The 19,414-nt window shown below is 42.6% G+C and overlaps 1 protein-coding gene across 2 annotated transcripts in view; it reads right to left on the minus strand.

Moving 5' to 3' along the window:
- Positions 1-1,882: 1,882 nt before the first annotated feature.
- phlpp1 (PH domain and leucine rich repeat protein phosphatase 1) overlaps positions 1,883-19,414 on the minus strand; it is a 190,741-nt gene continuing 173,209 nt past the window's right edge. For both annotated transcript variants that reach the window (XM_070880333.1, XM_070880332.1), the window contains 6 exons: positions 19,006-19,168; positions 17,059-17,189; positions 15,666-15,782; positions 14,674-14,868; positions 9,184-9,412; positions 1,883-3,938 (listed from right to left, as the gene is read on the minus strand). In XM_070880333.1, the coding sequence (XP_070736434.1) occupies positions 2,784-3,938; positions 9,184-9,412; positions 14,674-14,868; positions 15,666-15,782; positions 17,059-17,189; positions 19,006-19,168 (1,990 nt within the window). In that variant the 3' untranslated portion in view covers positions 1,883-2,783. The remainder of the gene's footprint in view (positions 3,939-9,183; positions 9,413-14,673; positions 14,869-15,665; positions 15,783-17,058; positions 17,190-19,005; positions 19,169-19,414) is intronic.

A 19,414-nucleotide genomic window follows, 5' to 3' on the forward strand; every position in this document is an offset into this window, starting at 1 on the left:
AAAAGCAAGCATATACCTTCCTGATCCAGGGAGAACCACCTTGGGGTTATGGTGGTTACTCCCCTGTCAGGTCAGTTACGCATGATCTTAGCCAAAAGGCCGAGTTCCGAGCAGGGAGCCTCCCAGGTGCAGAGTTGGCAGAGATGGCCATTAGCGTCACTGGGTTAATTACCCACCGAGTCGTCTCACGCCTGATCACTTTCCACCAGCCCCTTGCTGGATTGCCGAACATGCCAATGTCGAGCAAGGTCACGGAGCGGGGCTGGCTGCAACGATGCCCATACTCAAATAACTTGCCACCACTTAGCAAATTAGGAAACTCTTCTACACGTGGTAAAAGTTTGGAACTCTCTTCCGCAAATGGCAATTGATGCTAGATCAATTGTTAATTTTAAATCTGAGACTGATAGATTTCTGTCAACCAAAGGTATTAAGGGATACGAGGCACAGACGGGTATATGGAGTTAGGTTCACAGACGGGTATATGGAGTTAGGTTCACAGATCAGCCACAATCTCATTAAACAGAGGAACAGGCTCATGGGGCTAAATATCCTCCACCTGTTCCTATGTTCCTAGTGATGAGGAGTCGGAGGTCAGTCGGAGCCCTGGGTATTTTTCCCTTTCCTGAAACGGGTGTGAGGCTAATTCTAGCACCTAGCTGAGATCAGCAAGCTCAGCCTACACCAGGAACCAAACCATACTTGATGAAATATATTTCATTGAATATATTTAAGGTGGAGATAGACAGATATTTGAATGATAAGGGAGTCAAGGGTAATGGGGAGCGGGCGGGGAAGTGGAGTTGAGGCCAAGATCAGATCAGCCACGATCTTATTGAATGGTGGAGCAGGCTTGAGGGGCCAAATGGCCGACTCCTGCTCCTAATTCTTATGCTCTTATGTACTCACCAGATTATAAAAAACGACAAATGCTGGAAACACAGAGATCAGTCAGCAGCTGCAGAGAGATGGGACAAGTTAACATTTCCATTTTAGGTATGCGATGTTAGAATTAAGCACATCTAGGTTAGGTCTCAGTAACCACAGAACAAAACTCCCTCTGCAATCTATGTTAACAGTGCATCTTAGCAAGACTGGGAAAATTATATTCATACCCAATCTTCGATTTCCCACATACATCAATTTAAAAAAAAAATTTGTTCATGGGATGTGGGTGTCGCTGACAAGGCCGGCATTTATTGCCCGTCCCCAATTACTATTGAGAAGCTGGTGGCGAGCTGCCTTCTTGAACCGCTGCAGTCCGTGTGGTGAAGGTGCTCCCACAGTGCTGTTAGGGAGGGAGTTCCAGGATTGTGACCCAGCGACGATGAAGGAACGGCCGATATATTTCCAAGTTAGGGTGGTGTGTGACTTGGAGGGCAATTTGGAGGTAGTGGTGTTCCCAGGCACCTGCTGCCCTTGTCCTTCTAGGTGGTAGAGGTCGCGGGTTTGGGAGGTGCTGCCGAAGAAGCTTTGGTGAGTTGCTGCAGTGCATCTTGTAGATGGTACACACTGCAGCCACGGTGCGCCGGTGGTGGAGGGAGTGAATGTTTAATGTGGGGCTAATCAAGTGGGCTGCTTTATCCTGGATGGTGTCAAGCTTCTTGAGTACTGTTGGAGCTGCACTCATGCAGGCAAGTGGAGAGCATTCCATCACATTCCTGACATGTAGACGATGACGCAGCCTAAAACTACAAACATGCGCTGAATTACAAGCAGTTTTAAAGAATGCACCTTTACCTGCGAGCAGCACTGTTCCGACTGCTAATCCAGTCTCCCAGGTAAACGAGCTTTTTAATTTTTGAACCCAGACTCTATTGGAGCCCCTTGGTGGTGTCACCTCTCATTAAAAATCAACCATACAGGCTTATTTAAATTGTAGATTTATTTTAAACAAAAATGTATTAACATATCTGTTCAGGAGTCCTTTGTATATAATTTTATTTCCTTGTGACAACGTCGGTGCAGTTGTGCTGGTGAATGGCAGAAGAAATGGAAGAGCTGAAATTCAGGTGTGAAAACAGGCCAGCTGACAAAAAACAGAGTGGACCCTTGAACGAGAAGCCACGGCCAGGCAGTAATCGCACCGATATCCAGTCACTCATTACCTTCTGAAAGTTGCAACTAGGGGAATTAAAACATTTTTTTTTTTTAAAAAGCCCCCTCTCTTTATTCTTTCCCGGATACAGGACTCTGCAGGTGGAACATTGTGTTTATCAATATACAACATTTAAACTATTTACAAATAATCTGTGAATCAACTGTTCTCTCAGAGAAGATTAGTAAATCTCGGTGACTATGTCACATTAACGAGTTTGCAACTCCTAGGAGTTAGTCTTTAAAGTCTACAAATTTCTATGACTTTCGCTTTAAAAAGCCATGATTTTAGAAATACCACATTTAGAGCATCAACTAGAATCAATCAATCATTCATAATACTTAAGCTTTTCTGTTTTTTTAAAACAAATACTCAATAGTTTAAGAAAACTGACTGCTTGCAATATAATAAGTGTCCTCACCTTGTACAAATGATATGCTATAGGAAAACTGATGTTAATCTGTTATTTGTATCTTAATTAGTTAATCAATAACAACAGAACAAACTAGATTAAAAAAATGGCAGCACGTCAGTGTGTGTTTAACTGGCGGGACAGGGGTGAGGAAAGAGAAGGGTTTAGAAGGTGGGATAAAATCTCTTGATATCTGAACAGTCTCAATTTAAAAGTATAGTTCCTCGAGCAAATAATGCTCAAATTCACTAAAAGCAACTGTTTTCCTCCTGGTCATAGAGGTGTATCATAGCAGTCTGGGAGCTGGTCCAGTTGATACTGGCGCTGCTGCTGCTCCTGGTGTTGTTTCATTATCTCCTTCACTTCTTCCTCCAGTTCCGGGGGGATTATGAATTGGTCGTCTGGGTCGGGCTGGGCAGGGGCGGCAAAGTAGCCGCCACTCTTTTTCATCGGCGCGTCGGCTGCCACCTCAATCAAGTTGTGGCTCTTCTCCGAGGGCGCAACAGAACCATTTCCGCGCCTCCGACCAATAGTCCCCGTCGTGGAGTATTCAAACTTGTTCTGGTCATTTCCCAGCCAGTCGTTTTCACCGTGAACTTTAAGGAGGAGCACCTTTTCAGAGTTTTCATCCTCATTTGCGCTGATAACTATTCCTTCGTCGCACGCATCGGAAGTTGAATGCAGAGACATCTTTTCCTTTAACTGCATGGAGTGAATGTCCGCCTCGACCTCCACTCTGCTGCCATTGGAAAAGACGCCCTCGATGGGCTCCTCGTCTTCGCTGTCCAGCCCGTTGTCCGAAAACGCGCTGGAGAAGGTGGCGCTGGAGAGCTGCCGCTGGAACGAGTTGGTCAGGCAGACTGGGTGCAGCATGCATCGCTGCTCGCCGTGGAAGATGGGGCCTCCGTCATTCATGGTGACCTGGGGGGGCTCGTCGGAGGCCGTCGAGCCCACTTCGCTGCTCATCTCGGAGGTGGAGATTTCGCTACTGATCTCGGAGGCGACGCCGCTGCTGGAGGATGGCATCCCCAAGGTATCTGCCGGCCTGTCCTTTAGAACCACGTTTACCGACGGAGGGAAAATGCCCGGGCTGGGAGGTGGCATGCCATTCATGTCGCAGCAGCAGAAGCAGTCCTCGCTCACATTCAGCTGGACAACCACGGCACTAATGCTGTCATTGCACCCGTAGCTCTGGGCCAGGCTACACAGCTTCTTGGCAGCAGCCTGCGCATCAGGCACATTTCTCACAGATTCCACAGCTTCAACGTAGGAGATGCTGTCCCAAAGACCCTTACTGCCCAGAATGAAGAACTCGTCCTGTGGCGTGAGGGTCACAGACTGAACATGAGGCCGAGGCACAACGTACGGATGAAGGAATGTATAGCCCAAAATCCTTGTAGAATCAGTCACTCCATTGATTTTATTGTCCTGCAATAAAAAAGGTAAAATATTAATATCAGAGCAAGAATGCGAGCGGCAGATAAAAGAGGTGTAGCAATTACACAGATTGCTATTAACTAAAACAAAGTACTTTATTGTAACCAATACGAAAACAGAAAAATAAAACACAGCTAAATCCCAATAGGAAAGCAAAATACTGCGGTGGTAGGAAAGCAAAATACTGCGGTGGTTGGAAATCTGAAATAAGAACAGAAAACGCTGGAAAGGTTCAGCAGGTCAGTCAGCATCTGTGCAGTGAGATGACCTTTCATCAGAACATCAGCCTGAAAGGTTAACTCTGTTTCTCTCTCCCTCTCTCCACCTGCTGAGTATTTTCAGCATTTTATGTTTTTATCACAGCTAAATCCTAACTGCAGTTATTTATCTCCTAAATTGGGATATACAGCGAGTGGGTATTTTGGAAATTAGCAGCAACAGTAACTTCTTAATGTATCATTTGCTTGGAAATCAGTACATGAAAATATCAGTCTAATTAATAAGGAGAATTTCCAGATTGTCATTTTTTGTGTGAATTATTGGGGGTAATTTTAAGCTAACTTTGGGGGGGGGGGGCGGGGGAACGGACAGGAAACCCACAGGATCGGGTGGAACACTGGTTCTACACCCTGCCCAATATTAATCTCCATTGAATTTAACAGCGAGTAAAACCAATGTGCAAAACAAGCGATTCACCCGAATCTCGACAGGTTCCTAACTAGCAGATTAAGTTAAAATAAGCCCAATTATGTTCCTTTGGATGGGGGAAAAAAAAAATCACCACCACATAATGGATTGTTTTCTGCAGACGTTGCTGATAATCCAGCATTCACCTCTATCCATCTGCTTCCCCCTGTACATTGAGCAACAGGAGGGTGCGTGTATTAAAGGACTCCTCAAAAGAAAAACAGGGCAAACATAAGTTGCCCAGAACCTGAAACCGGTTCGGATTTTGGCATCATTAAAAATCAATGCGGGGACATCACAACAGGTACATTAAGAAGCTCTCCTACTCTCTATCGGATGAAACCAGCTCCAATTGGAGAACGAAGAGAAAAAATTCCTCTCGCCCACTTGAACAAAGTATCTCGGCATCACTTGTTTCAGGCGGAGGGAGAAGATGCTAAGGTTTTTTTTTGTTGCACCACCTCCTGCTGTCCATCTGGCCAGGCGAGCCCAGCTGCAATGATTTTGCTTCTGATGGCACGTAAGGACACCTGCGTTGCCGTGCTCCACTATGCCTTGAGATGGAAACTAAGGGTCCTGGATCAGCCAAGCCAGAAATGCCATTGAGGAGAATTGAAGCTGAATGTTTTTAACATCGGATATATGGCACAGAAACAGGCCATTTGGCCTAGCCAGTCCATGCCAGCGTTTATGCTCCAATTGAGCCTCCTCCCGTCTTTCCTCATCTAAATCTATCAGCATAACCCTTCTCCCTCATATCCTTATCCAGCCTGCCCTTAAATGCATCGCTACTATTCGCTTCAACCACTCCCTGTGGTAGCAAGTTCCACATTCTCACCACTCTCTGGATAAAGAAGTCTCTCCTGAATTTTCTATTTCATTTCATGGTGACTATCTTATATCAATGACCTCTAGTTATGCTCTTCCCCACAAGTGGAAACATTCTCTCGGTTTCTACTCTATCAAAACCTTTCATAATTTTTTTAAGACCTCAATTAGGTCACCCCTCAGCCATCTTTTTTCAAAGAGAAAAGAGACCCAGCCTGTTCATCCTTTCCTGATATTTATACCCTCGCATTTCTGGGATCGTCCTTGTAAATCTTCTCTGCACCCTCTCCAGTGCCTCTATATGCTTTTTATAATATGGCGACCAGAATTATATGCAGTAGTCCAATTGTGGTCTAACCAAGCTTCGATACAGTGGAACAGCTTATTTCTGGTAAAAGAAAGTATCAACAGCATCTGCTGAAGTTCAGGCAGAAAACGTCCCGGTTTTTGTACTCTATTTTGATTTGATAGTGGTGTTTAAAATCATGAAGGATTTAGATAGAGTAAATAAAGAGAAATTGTTTCCAATGGCTAAAGGGTCAATAACCAGAGGGCACAGATTTAAGGTGATTGGCAAAAGAACCCGAGGGGACATGATGACAAACTTTTTTTACGCAACGAGTGGTTAGGATTTGAAATGTGCTGACTGATAGGGTGGTGGAAACAGATTCAATAGTAGCCTTCAAAAGGGAATTGGATGTATACTTGAAGGAGCTATAGGGAAAGAACAGGGCAGTGGAACGAACTGGATTGTTCTTCGAAAGAGCCGAATGGGTCGAATGGCCTCCTTCTGTGCTGTGCTATTCTATGATTCAAGGGACTGCCTATGATTCTAAAGCAGTTGAACTTTCACAGCATGTTCACTTGATTTGCTGTTCGAGCAGCAACGACGAGCCTGGACAGCGTGGCAGCATACTTCTTCAGGGGGCAGCACGAGCTGGTGCAAGAGGGCGACTGGAGTGGACGTCACCAAGGTCCAGGTCGCTGATTGGAGCGTGGGCAGGTGCAGCAGGAGCGGCGAGGTCGGGGCGCAGGAGCGGTGACTGATCGTGGAGCGATGTGATCGGGGCCCAGGAGAGGCGTAAGTTCAGGGCTCAAAGGAGGTGAGGGCCCAGGGGCAGCACTGGCCATCCACACTGCGATATGTGTGCGCACTAGGTCAGTGCAGCAGAGCATGTCTCCAGTCGTCCTGGTTAACCTTTGCCACTGGACCAAGACCTAGCTCTGTCAAGCCCGTGTGGTGGCTGATGTGCCACGGTCACAAGTTTAAAAAATGCACGCACAGGCATCTTCCACCCCTTCAACTGGAGTTCAGGACTGGAACATCGGATCCTTCACTGAAACATCTGTGAACCCATGTGGAAGAAAGTCATCCTCGTTCGAGGGACCGCATATTCTATGATTCTAAAACAGTTGAACTTTCACAGCATGTTCACTTGATTTGCTGTTCTAGTAGCTGCATTTAGAAAATTCATTTTGAATTGTTACAACTCTGCACATTGGTTTGGCACTGAGTGATAGGAGAATCTTAGTTCGTCCTCCATTTCCTCATCAGCATCCTCTTCCTGCTGAAGAATAGGAGAACTTCACTTTGCCTTTCAGCAAAATATTTGCTTGTCTTTGGTACGCAGTGTTGAACCACACTAAGATCTGCACTGGTATTTGTGTCAAGGACCTCTGGGGATGGTCCTACTGGGACACTTGCTGTGGCAGCAGCTAGATTCGCAAGGCTGCAATATGCTTCCAATGACTGAGCCCTTGAGGAGTGAAGGAGAAGGGAAGGGGAGGGGAGAAGTTGCTTTGAAGAAAGGAGGGCAAGGGAAGAAGCGAGGAGAGGCTTCCTTGACCTTATTTTTCTGTTTCCCATAGTTGAACCCATGTCTGGCTCCACTTGCTGGAATCAACCCCAATTGATGACAGTCTAGGAGCTAAAATGACTATTTCACGTACTGCAACAATTTGGCAATGCAACTTTGCACAAGTCAGGTACAGAGATGCTCTGGTCGTTCGGTCAGTGCCAGTGTTGTCCATACCAACCTGGGAGCTGACCCCAAAGCTTTCTGGAACACTATGGCTTGACTGGTGCAGTTGCCTCCCTATTCACTCTTGGATCCAAGGTCTGGGAATGGAAGAGTGACCCGCCATAATGGAACCTCAAATTCTCTGCGCCAAGGTGAATTGGGCTCAGAAATGAAAGGGCCAGTAGTCCTTTCCAGTGAATAATTTAAGATCATGTGCTGGATCTGGGACAGGTTTCAGGCGGCGGCGGGAGATGTTGGAGCCAGGAAGGTTCCCCAACGTTCGATACAAATTCTGAAACCAGGTGCAGACATTTAATCGCAGGGCTGACATCATTCGGAGTCAACCTGATCAAGGCAGGTCTGAGAAGACCAAGGTTCAAGTTGGCGTTGGTAGAAAAGCAAACAGCTACAAGTGAAACTATATGACATTGAGGAATTTAAGAGTCTTCCCCTTTAACATCCAGGTACTAAAAGGAGAGACCTAAAATTCCGAATTCCAATTATGACGGGGCACTCTTCCATTCCCAGAAATGAATAAAAAAACAACTGGAAACAACAGATCTAACCAGTAACAGGAAGAAAAGACTGAAGTCTGACAGAGGACAGAGTTAGGAGGTGTCACACAGCAGATTGAGGGCTGATAAAGAGACAGTTATCCCAGGTGATTTGTCACTGTTGGGCAGTTCCTATTTGACTATGTAGGACAAAAGAATGAGCAAGAATCGAAGTTTACAAAGTCAAAGAACTGTAATCCAGTCCACTACACTATCCATGGCCTCAAGCCTGTGTTTATTTTGAAATCAATTCCAAACATTTCCTCCCCCCGCTCTTGTTTTTCAAATACAATTTAACATGGCCACATTCCTCATGAGGGCAATTTTAAAAACAATTACTTAATTGTTTCCAAGTACAAAATCAATTCCTTATTCCTGCCAATTCCAAATGGGATTACAGAAAATTGCCCGGATAGGAGAGCGATGAAAAGCACATGCTCTTCTTCGGCATCGAGTAATTTTATATGATTCTGTATGCACTTCTCCCTGGGTCAGCTGAAATGAGGGATATGATATTCAGTCTATGGTGTTCCTCACTGCACAGAAAACTGAGCCACGCTGGATCAGAGTAGATATGCACAGCCACAGCTGCTCAGCCTTAGAGGGGATTGAGAATACTAATTAATTTGCTTTCGAATTTAACGCGATTAAAAAAAAGAAACAGAATTTATTTGTTAATTTCACGTATTAGTGATCCTACCACCCACACTGCCAATTAAAGCCCATCACTCCTTTAACAGTGAAGAGATGCAAGTTGCCTCTTCATTCATTACACGAGACTATTGCAGCCATTATTCCTTTTATCACATTAAGGTGCAAAATCAGTTTTTGTAACATCATCGTTTCCATGAATTATTTCCGTGTTTATAAATTGCCCTCTTGAAAGCTGCTGCATTGGTCATTTCACAGCAAGACAACCAGTAGGTCCAGCCATAAACACAGCATTACTCTACTAGATGCGTTAAAGAATTAAAAACCTAGTCACATGAAATTTAATTACAAGCTACAAAATGTATCCATATTAATATAATCTGGAAGTAATTGAAAACTACTGAAAGACTGAACAGTTTGCAGTAATTTGGTCATTTGGAAAACTGCCCGTGTAGTACTTTAGCTTCATAGGAGCAGAGTACTGGGATATTTTACCTCCGTGACAATAGCTTTGTACTGTTTAACCCTCTCCAATTCTTCATCACAGCGGACGGTGTACAGCTTGGAGAGAGGCAACGGTTTACCATCTCGGCACAGGATGGCTTGACACTTTCCAACATTGGCTGCAGTCAGCATGAAACAGCCATTGGGATCCAGAGGATCGTGTTTTATGTGGCAAAGTACAGCGGAGCCTCCCAGCTTTTGTCCGGCAGTTCCAAGTTTCCTGGAAAAAAATAAAACCATTAACAGAACAATGGACTGAATTGTTGAGGCGTCAAATAGCTAAGAGGTAGTAATAAAACATTTCCAAAAAGTTAGCCTGAAAGACCCCATACATCACAAGCACATCTATGTTTTCTTACACAAGAAATGCAATGTTACCACAAGCTGCAGAATAACTCTCCAATTAAAGTCAGCCATGGCTCAGTGGGTAGCACTCTCACTTCTGAGTCAGAAGGTTGTGGATTCAAGTTCCACTCGAGACTTGAGCACAAAAATCTTGGCTGACACTCGAGGGCAGTACTGAAGGGGTGCTGCACAGTCGGAGGTGCTGTCTTTCGGATGAGATGTTAAACCGAGATCCCGTCTACTCTCTCAGGTGGATATGAAAGAACCCACTGCACTATTTTGAAGAGCAGAGGAGTTATCCCCGGTGTCCCGGGCCAATATTTATCCCTCAACCGACATTACGAAAACAGATGATCTGGTCATTATCACTTTGCTGTTTGTGGGAGCTTGCTGTGCGCAAATTGGCTGCCGTGTCTCCTACATTACAACAGTGACTACACTCCAAGAAGTACTTCATTACGTGCTTTGGGACATCCGGTGGTCGTTAAAGACGCTATATATATGCAAGTCTTTCTTTCTATCTGTGGAGACTAGTAGAGAAATTGTATACTATTTTGCTTTAAATAGCTCGCAACAAAAATCTTCCTCAATGTATAGTGACACACAAGGAAGAACTAAAGTGTCGATGAATCCTAGGTTTCAGAATGTGTGGTTATGAGAATATCACTAAACATGCACACACAAATAAAACTGTGAAGATAATAATTCTGTTTTCTGAGTGGGAAAAATAGCTGCAGTTCTTGTCAATGTTAAAATTATGATTTAAGCAAGCAATACAATCTCTCAGTTATGAACCACTACTTATGTCTCTATAAATCGCCAATGATGGTGTTGTGACTGTAATTCTGCTGTTTGAACATCATTGCAAATTAACAATACAGACCCAGCTGCCAATGCTCATACTGACACCTGCTGAGGGTGTAAATACAAACTCACAACTAAATAAACCCATCTTATAAAGTTCAGAGTGCAAAATTATACGTACTCCAGAGTCCATTCAAGACTGTAATCTAATCGAGGGATTCAAATTACTATTACAGCAAAAATCCTTGAGCTTTGCGTTCATGGTTTATGCCATTTGAAACCCTTGATTAGATTACTTGCTTGTAATTACTTCCAGCCAAAACTGACTCTGTATAACCTCTTTATAGAAATCCTCCTCAGCAAAAGATGTTTGCATCTCCGAGCTCTATCTATAAACTTTCTTCCATTCTGTAGAGCTACATAGATTAAGTTCAGGGTTGATGACAAATACATGTTTGAAATATAAATACAGAATTTGTTAAATATTCCTAACATTTGCCAGTTTCTTGCCTCAAACAGATGCACAGGATTCCCCTTTGAAGACAGATCAGTGTGTGTGGAGGTGCAATTACTGGTTCACTCTTACCCCTACTTCAACCTGGAAGTCGATCTTCAGGAGCCACGTGTTTAACTAAATCTGCTAATTATTTTATGAAGCTCTCAAGGTGCAACACACAAAGTTTTCAAAACAGCAAAGAAGAACTGAAGAATACATGCTTGGTCCCCAGCTTGTGTTGAATTAGATGAATTCAGCTGATGGCAACAGGGGCATTACACATACCACGGGGGAAGATAAATTTATCAGATAGTGACCCCTGCTGGAGGGGTAGTGAGGAATAGGATCAGGCGTGATGCCCCCAGTAGTCAAACAGCTTCCCTACACACAGTGTCTTGGCTGACATAGGAAGAATGGCCAATTGGGTGAGGAAGTTGGGCTCTGTGGAACTGTACTTCATTAGGAACCGGCATGTTCAGGAAAGAGGGGAGATATTTCGTTCAAAAAAGAGAAAAGGACATCTGTTACGTCATCTTCTAATCAGTGTTACAAATTTCATTATAGCAGGAAAACGTTACTGAAATCCTCACAGGATCAAATTATCACACATTCAACTCCAGTGCACCTGTAATTACTGTTAATTGTACTTGAGAGGTGTGTAAGAATTGAGTGTCAATTGTATGCAGGTGGTGGGATTTAATTGGGGACACCCCTGCTCTTGTAGGTTGAGGAAGGGTTAAGAACATAAGAAATAGGAACAGGAGTAGGCCATATGGCCCCTCGAGCCTGCTCCGCCATTCAATAAGATCTTGGCTGATCTGATCATGGACTCAGCTCCACTTCCCTGCCCGCTCCCCATAACCTCTTATCGATTAAGAAACTGTCTATTTCTGTCTTAAATTTATTCAATGTCCCAGCTTCCACAGCTCTCTGAGCTAGCGAATTCCACAGATTTATAACTCTCAGAGAAGAAATTTCTCTTCATCTCTGTTTTAAATGGGCGGCCCCTTATTCTAAGATTATGCCCTCGAGTTCTAGTCTCCCCCATTAGTGGAAACATCCTCTCTGCATCCACCTTGTCAAGCCCCCTCATAATCTTACACGTTTCGATAAGATCACCTCTCATTCTTCTGAATTCCAATGAGTAGAGGCCCAACCTACTCAACCTTTCCTCATAAGTCAACTCCCTCATCCCCGAATCAACCTAGTGAACCTTCTTTGAACTGCCTCCAAAGCAAGTATATCCTTTCGTAAATATGGCAACCAAAATTGCATGCACCAATGCCTTATATAGCTGTAGCAAGACTTCCCTGCTTTTATACTCCATCCCCTTTGCAATAAAGGCCAAGATACCATTGGCCTTCCTGATCACTTGCTGTACCTGCATACTATCCATCTGTGTTTCATGCACAAGTACCCCCAGGTCCCGCTGTACTACAGCACTTTGCAATCTTTCTCCATTTAAATAGCAACTTGCTCTTTGACTTTTTTTCTGCCAAAGTGCATGACCTCACACTTTCCAACATTATACTCCATCTGCCAAATTTTTGGCCACTCACTTAGCCTGTCTATGTCCTTTTGCAGATTTTGTGTGTCCTCCTTATCTTGGGGGGCAAGCTTATCTTGCCGGGGGTGGGGGGCGGCGGCGCACAGCAATGCTCCCTGTAATTTTTTGGGGGCCCGCGCTGCCCCTTTAACTGACTGCGCAAACCATTCAAAATTCCACACACGCGTGGTTTTTCTATCTAACAGCCGGATCACTGACTGCGTGGGACCCACAGACACCGTGTGGCCGAGCAGTTTAAAGGGAACACCGGTACAGTATGTACTGCGTATCTCTGTGAATAAAGGCTTGTGAGCAAATAAAGACTGGGCTCTAATACTCTATCCTCCACCACCTGGCTATCTGACTTTTTGTAATTACCAGCGAGTGCCCGTGCCCAGTATATAGCACTCCAAACCTGGGTAGAGAACTAAAGGACAAACTCAAAGGTCAAGTTTGTGAAACCTTCCACCCAACCCATTATTTTAGTACAACTATACATAGAAAGTGCATTGTTAAGAGAGGTTTATACGCTAGAATATTAAATATCGTCAAGAGCGCTGTTAACTAATGAGAAGCTTTATTTGCTTGAATCAGAAAAGACACTGGGACAACGGCCAGGAACATACACTCATTGTCTTTGGTTTCCATGACAACAGAGGAGCAAGTGTTCAGTGCTACAGTTCGAGTACAAATGCTTACTTTCTCGAGTGTGCAATTAAAAGTTTTTCATTTTTCCCCACTAATTTTAAGCAAAGGAGTGAAGCAAGTGCTTGAGAACTGATGAAAGCAAGGAGGGGGGGGGGAAGAGATAGATTCCTTCTGTACACTATTTCTCGAACAATTGTTCTTTATACACAACGCTCTTTATAGAGAACAGCGGAAATCTTTCCCACGGTTAAGGTGGCGCTGCTGTTCAAATACATATTGCCAAAGAATAGCACCTGCAATCGCCGTGAAAGCAGAGGTGTGGATATCAGCTGTGTCGGTGTGAAGACAGACCAATTGAAGGTCAAATGCCTCCCCACGGTGAAGAGCTGGAGAAAATATTCTCTATTCCCAAACGGCATTCCCAAGCTGCTCTGGTGCATCACTTGGCAGACAGATTTTAGTAATTGCCCACGAATGAGCACCTGCCCACCCTCTCCACCAGGTGCAAAGTGCAAGACGGTCCAATTGAAAATAACGTATGTCACAGCTGGACTTTGGATCCTGCCCTTTTTCATATTAGCTTCCATACAAGGATACGAGTCAGGCACAACCAACATGCATCTTGTCGTCTTTCAAGGACTAGGTTACAGCGACAATGCATAAGAATAGCACTTTTTTTTGGTTGTTGCCTTAGTTCAGTTTTTGAGGCAATACTGTCCAAAGACAAATCAGTGATCTTCCAGGTATTGGCCAGTACAACGATGCATTTATCGGTTAGGGTGAAACTGCCTCTGATTGCCCACCTTCCTTCTGGGGATGCACTTGCCCCCGATTCATTGCCTCCCTGTTTGGGGCCATGGACTCTCATGCACAATTACAGGTGAAAATGAATTATATGACTCCATGGCATCGTCTGCAGTGAGGCAGTATACTATTTCTGTGTTGCCACCTTGAATATAAATCAACTCTTCAAAACATTATTGAGTGAGGAACTCAATAAGCTTCCAAACTATTTTCCTTAGCAAGAAACGCTTGCTCTGACAGGGTGGATGCAAAGAGAATGTTTCTACTGTTGGGGGAGACTCGAGCGAGAGGGCATAGTCTTAGAGTAAGGGGCCGCCTATTTAAAACTGAGATGAGGAGAAATTTCTTTTCTCGGAGGGTTGTAAATCTGTGGAATTCGCTGCCTCAGAGATCTGTGGAAGCTGGGACATTGAATACATTTAAGACAGAAAGAGACAGTTTCTTAAACGATAAGGGGTTATGGGGAGCGGGCGGGGAAGTGGAGCTGAGTCCATGATCAGATCAGCCATGATCTTATTGAATGGCGGAGCAGGCTCGAGGGGCCATATGGCCTACTCCTGCTCCTATTTCTTATGTTCTTATTTACCAATAGTCAAAACAAATTGAAACTCGGTGTTTCAGTTTTACATTTTTTCCGATTTAAAAAAAAACATAGTTGATTATAGGCACAAACGGAATATACAGCAAGACATCACGTCATTGAGGTACCCTCTGAGCCAACCAATACCAGTCAACTGAATTTCTCTATTCAAATAAGATGGTATTAAATTGCAACTCTATAGCTATCTAGGAACAGCAGCACATCATCATGTAACAGATTCCCAATAAATTTACTAACCTCTGCATGACCAGGAAAGTATTAGTCATGTATTCCTCATCGCTCTTTGATTTCTGAAGTTCCTCTGCCAAAACATCGCTCATGGTGCATTGCAGGAGGTAGGGCACTTCTACATTCCGATCACCATCAAATACTCCGTACAGAGCCTCTCTGTTATCACAAAAGTTATTCACCGACAAGGCAGCCACACACAACCTGGGTTTGAAATAAATAAAATCAGATTACCGTTACCATTCCCCACAATTTATTTCTTTAAAAAAAATAATTTTCCGATATTTCTGACTCAAGCAAGTGTTCTAAATCTCTCCGTGATTAAATTTACATAGCATGGCTTTACAAAAATAATTGCACCATCTCAAAATATTGGCTTGGGTCACCTTTACAAAGTTTAAGAACCGGTTTAATTGCAATGCATAAAAACTTGTTCTGAAGCCTTTGGAAGAGAAAGAGTACTATTCTACATCCCTTCAGAATAAATGCTCCAATTATTTAAAACAACCCGATAGTTAAAACTAATGTAGCTGTCATTTTTAAATTAAGAATACAGTTTGTTTTGGAACTGCCATGGTCACTAAAATTCTATTATATGGCTTGAATTCCCTTGAATATTCATATTCTGCGGCTGCTCTCATTTCTGTCTGTCTTCTTTTCAATTCTTCTCTAAACTAGCTTCAGTGCAGGATAAAGAAGCTTTTGAATTTGCAAAGATCCATTAAGACACTAGCTCTTTACTTCTGAAGACACAAGGATCTTATATAGATGTAATGTGTCAGTTATTTTCTGCTTCCCAGCAACTGCACCGACAAAGGAAAGAATCTTCTGCACAGACCGGACCAGATCATGACAGACAAACCTAGCTTCCAGGATTGGTTTCTTCAGTAATTTGCAAACTTCTTTTAACTGATTTTCACATGAGAACCTCTTGGAGTAGATGAAGAGTGTGCTTTACGTAGCACTGATTCCTTTTTGCTGCAATCACAACATAAACATACCTGTTTTTCACTCCAGAGACTTCAGTATATCCGTGACTCCACACAGCCGGTGCACCCGGAGACTCACCGACAGAAAAAGATGTAGAGGACTGATCTATCTTGAAGCAACGGATGTTACTGGGAAGAATAAGGAGAAAGGGCATGGCGGGGGGGGGGTGGTGTTTGAGGGGAAAGAAAAAAAATTAATTAGACCACTTTATATACTTAGAAAGACATTGTGCAGTATTTAAAAAACTATTTTATCAAGCATTTCAAACTATTTGATTTTCTTTAAAAAAAATTGTATCCATACTTCCAGTGGAAGCATTTTATGAGCAGGATTCTGAAAGAGGTTTCTATAATGAGCACAATGATGGACAATGTTAATATAGAAATTCTAAAGAACCTGGCACACAAGGATCAATTCTCCTGAACTGTTCTACTTTATATCATCCGTATGCAATATTTTTTAGGGCTTCAACTTTACAACAGAGAGGTCCCAATCATTTATTTATAGTTTCTATGAGAGAGTTGCAGAATTAAATGATTTTCTGAGGACATCAAGCAGTTCAATTAGCCAGTCAGCCGTACTGATCTGTCGATTAGCGTGTAAGGCAAGTGCTTTGTTTTTCAAACATTTATACCATATCTGAACTTTCCTTTGTCGCAGTGACTATCACGATGTTGTGCAGATTTTAAAAAAACAAATAAAGGTTATTATTCAGGTGAATTTTTAAAAATACAATTTGATTCTTTTTTAGTCAACTATGATGACACCTCTTGCTCCATTTTGATACTGCAAAAGCAATTCAGCATTTAAAATGGGTTTTTTTTTAAACCCAGTTGTCAGCTGTGGCTCAGTGGGTAGCACTCTTGCCTCAGAGACAGAAGGTTGTGGGTTCAAGTCCCACTCCAGGACAAAAATCTAGGTCCAGTGCAGTGCTGAGGGTGTGCTGCACTGCTGGAGGTGCCCTCTTTCGGATGAGACGTAAAACAAAGGCCTCATCTGTTCTCTCAGGTAGACGCAAAAGATTGAATGGCACCATTCCGAAAAAGAGCAGGGGAGTTTAATCCCGGTGTCCTGGCCAATATTTATCCCTCAATGAACATCATTAAAACATCTTATTTGGTAACTTTCTTACTTGTCTGCTAATTGAATGAAGTTCTGTTCATGTAGATCTATAAAGTTAATTAATTCACCTTCAATGCAAGCATCCGACTTTATATATATATATATATTTATTTTCAGTCAAACATTCTGTCCTGGGAAAATACATTATTTTTCTCATGCTTCAGTGAGAATAAGTAATTTAAACGCTCAGTGAAATCTAAAGTTCAAAGACAGCATTTGCCACAGGCCACAGAACGAGACTGATTGCTGACACAATATTAAACGGGAAGGGTGATTGCTTACTTCAGCAGCTCCAGAGTTTTGTGATCCAGGACCAGCCTGGGGTTTCCAGTCAGGTCTAGTTCCTGCAGTTTCAGTGGCAGATTTTCAGGCACTGTGATCTCGTTCAGCTCATTACAGCTCAGGTCAACGCACTGCAGAAAGTAGTACACAGGCAATGAGTTTGGCTGGATTCCACTTCATCAACCTCCTGCTTCCCATACTTACTGAGTTATGCAAGATTCTGTTAGCTACTGCCTCGGCAAGAATCCAGGAGATTTATGAATTGTACTCCTGCACAAATTGAATGCAACTAAGCTTTCTTTCCCTCTTCTTTTTCTTCCCATTGTGCAAATGGGGCAACAATTTTAATTCTGGTTGAACAGACTGGTAAAATGCCATTTATTACAAAAAAGGGAGGAGAGAGTCGCACATTTCTGAGTTAAAGCTTTTAATTGTACATGCCAATCCCCTCAGTGGAACTAACTGATTTTGACCTAGTTTCTGAGTATTGTCTTACTATTACACTTATACAGAAAATTCCTACTACTGCTGCAGCTACAGAGTCCTGAGCTTATGATTTACAGATTGGAGATGAGAAGTATGATTCAGTTTGTGAAATTAGTTAAAATATAGAAATCACACACAGTTTAAAAAAAAACTTAGTTCCGTTACAAAGAAATCCATAATGAACTTGACCCTTCATTTAATTCTCCCAAGCAACAAATTTGTTTTGTATAAAAAGGATATCCGATTCAAATGCAACATGGACTTATTAATGGTCTCCCTGACAGCTACTAAAGAATAATGTTCTTATAACAGCTGGTTTTATTTATTTGAAAAATGCAAATCTCTGTGTCTAATCCTGTGAGTGACCTACATCAGCTTCAACTACAGTTACTATTGCTGGATGCAGAGATTACAGAAATGTAAAAAGTGAGCGCTTCTATGAAATTAATATCCAACTCCATTCAGATTCTTTTTGAAATGGCGTATATCAAAAAACCCATTTAAGCAATCTAGCTCAGATAAAACTCTCAATCTCGGATTGCAATGATGGTTAAGAATTGATTTTTTAAAACCTATACCTCTTAACGCTAGTCCGTAGTCAATTCATTACGCTGAGACTCCACAACATAATCCAGGCTCAATATTTCAAATCTGTGTAGACAGATTGAATTGAGCTGCCCAAATTATACTCTCAATGTAACAGATGTTATTACTTTTTCTACGCATGTACACACACGGGTAAGAATATTCTTTTCTCGTTTTACGGTCTAAATTGAAACAGCGACAAAAGAAACTGGCAAACATAAGAGAGAAGCAGTGCATGAAACAGGGTTGGATTAGGTCGTTCCTGGAGGCTGGAGGTACGAGACAGATTTAGGCCCAGGAAAATTGCTGTAGCAATGGGTTCAAATACCACTGGTTATTACCACTTAAACAATGAGGAAGCTAGGATTAAGAAGGGAAGTCTGGCCGATCCTTTTCATTCAGGGGTAATGGAGCTAGTTATCAGGGAAGGCCACTAACACAGACAGTATACACGGGCTCAACGCGCAATTGGAAGTGTTTCTGGAGAGAGAAAAGATTGAAGGATACGATGAGAAGGAGGGTAAAAGTTAGGTTGAGTCACTAAAAAGGGATTGGCTTGTTGGGCTGAATAACATTTTTCTCCATTCATATTTTATCTTTCAGCCATATTATATTGCCATGAACCAGACTCTGCTCCAGAGAATTCACACAATAATGAACATATAAGTCATCCAAAACAATTATGGATAACACCAGCTTTTCTCTGACTTCTTCAAACACAGAATAATCCATGGTGTTAGGTATACTAGCCCGAAGATAAATGAGACATCTGCTTTCGAGGAAACCGGGATAAGTAAATCAGTATTTTCATAGTTATAGTTATAATGACATTGGTTTTGTTGTGCAGATAAAGGGGGTTGGGGAATATTTTCTTGCCTTAATTTCAAAGAGTTGCATCACTTCAGGGAAGACTTCAATGCAGTTGGAATGTGCAATAACAGTGTGCATCCGCCTGCAATTCATAATGGTGGTTGGAATGGTTTTCAGTTTGTTCCCACTTAGATCAATTTCTTCCAATTCTTCAAGTTTTGCCATTTTACTGCAAAAAAAGTGAGAAATATTGATTTAAACTTCAGCTCTCATACTGAGAGGAAAAGCAAGTATCTTACTTATAATTAGCAGTTCGCGCCCTGACCTGCAAGAGGAGATTAGAAATACTGCTCCGATATCAGTGATCGGACAGCAATGGATTAAAACCTGAATGGATAAAACTCGCTTAAGGAAGCTCCAACAACAACTTGTAATTATATAGTACCTTTAACGTAGCAAAAAGTCCCAAGGTGCT

Source organism: Pristiophorus japonicus, chromosome 5, assembly GCF_044704955.1.
Source record: "Pristiophorus japonicus isolate sPriJap1 chromosome 5, sPriJap1.hap1, whole genome shotgun sequence".
In the NCBI taxonomy this organism is placed as follows: domain Eukaryota; kingdom Metazoa; phylum Chordata; class Chondrichthyes; family Pristiophoridae; genus Pristiophorus; species Pristiophorus japonicus.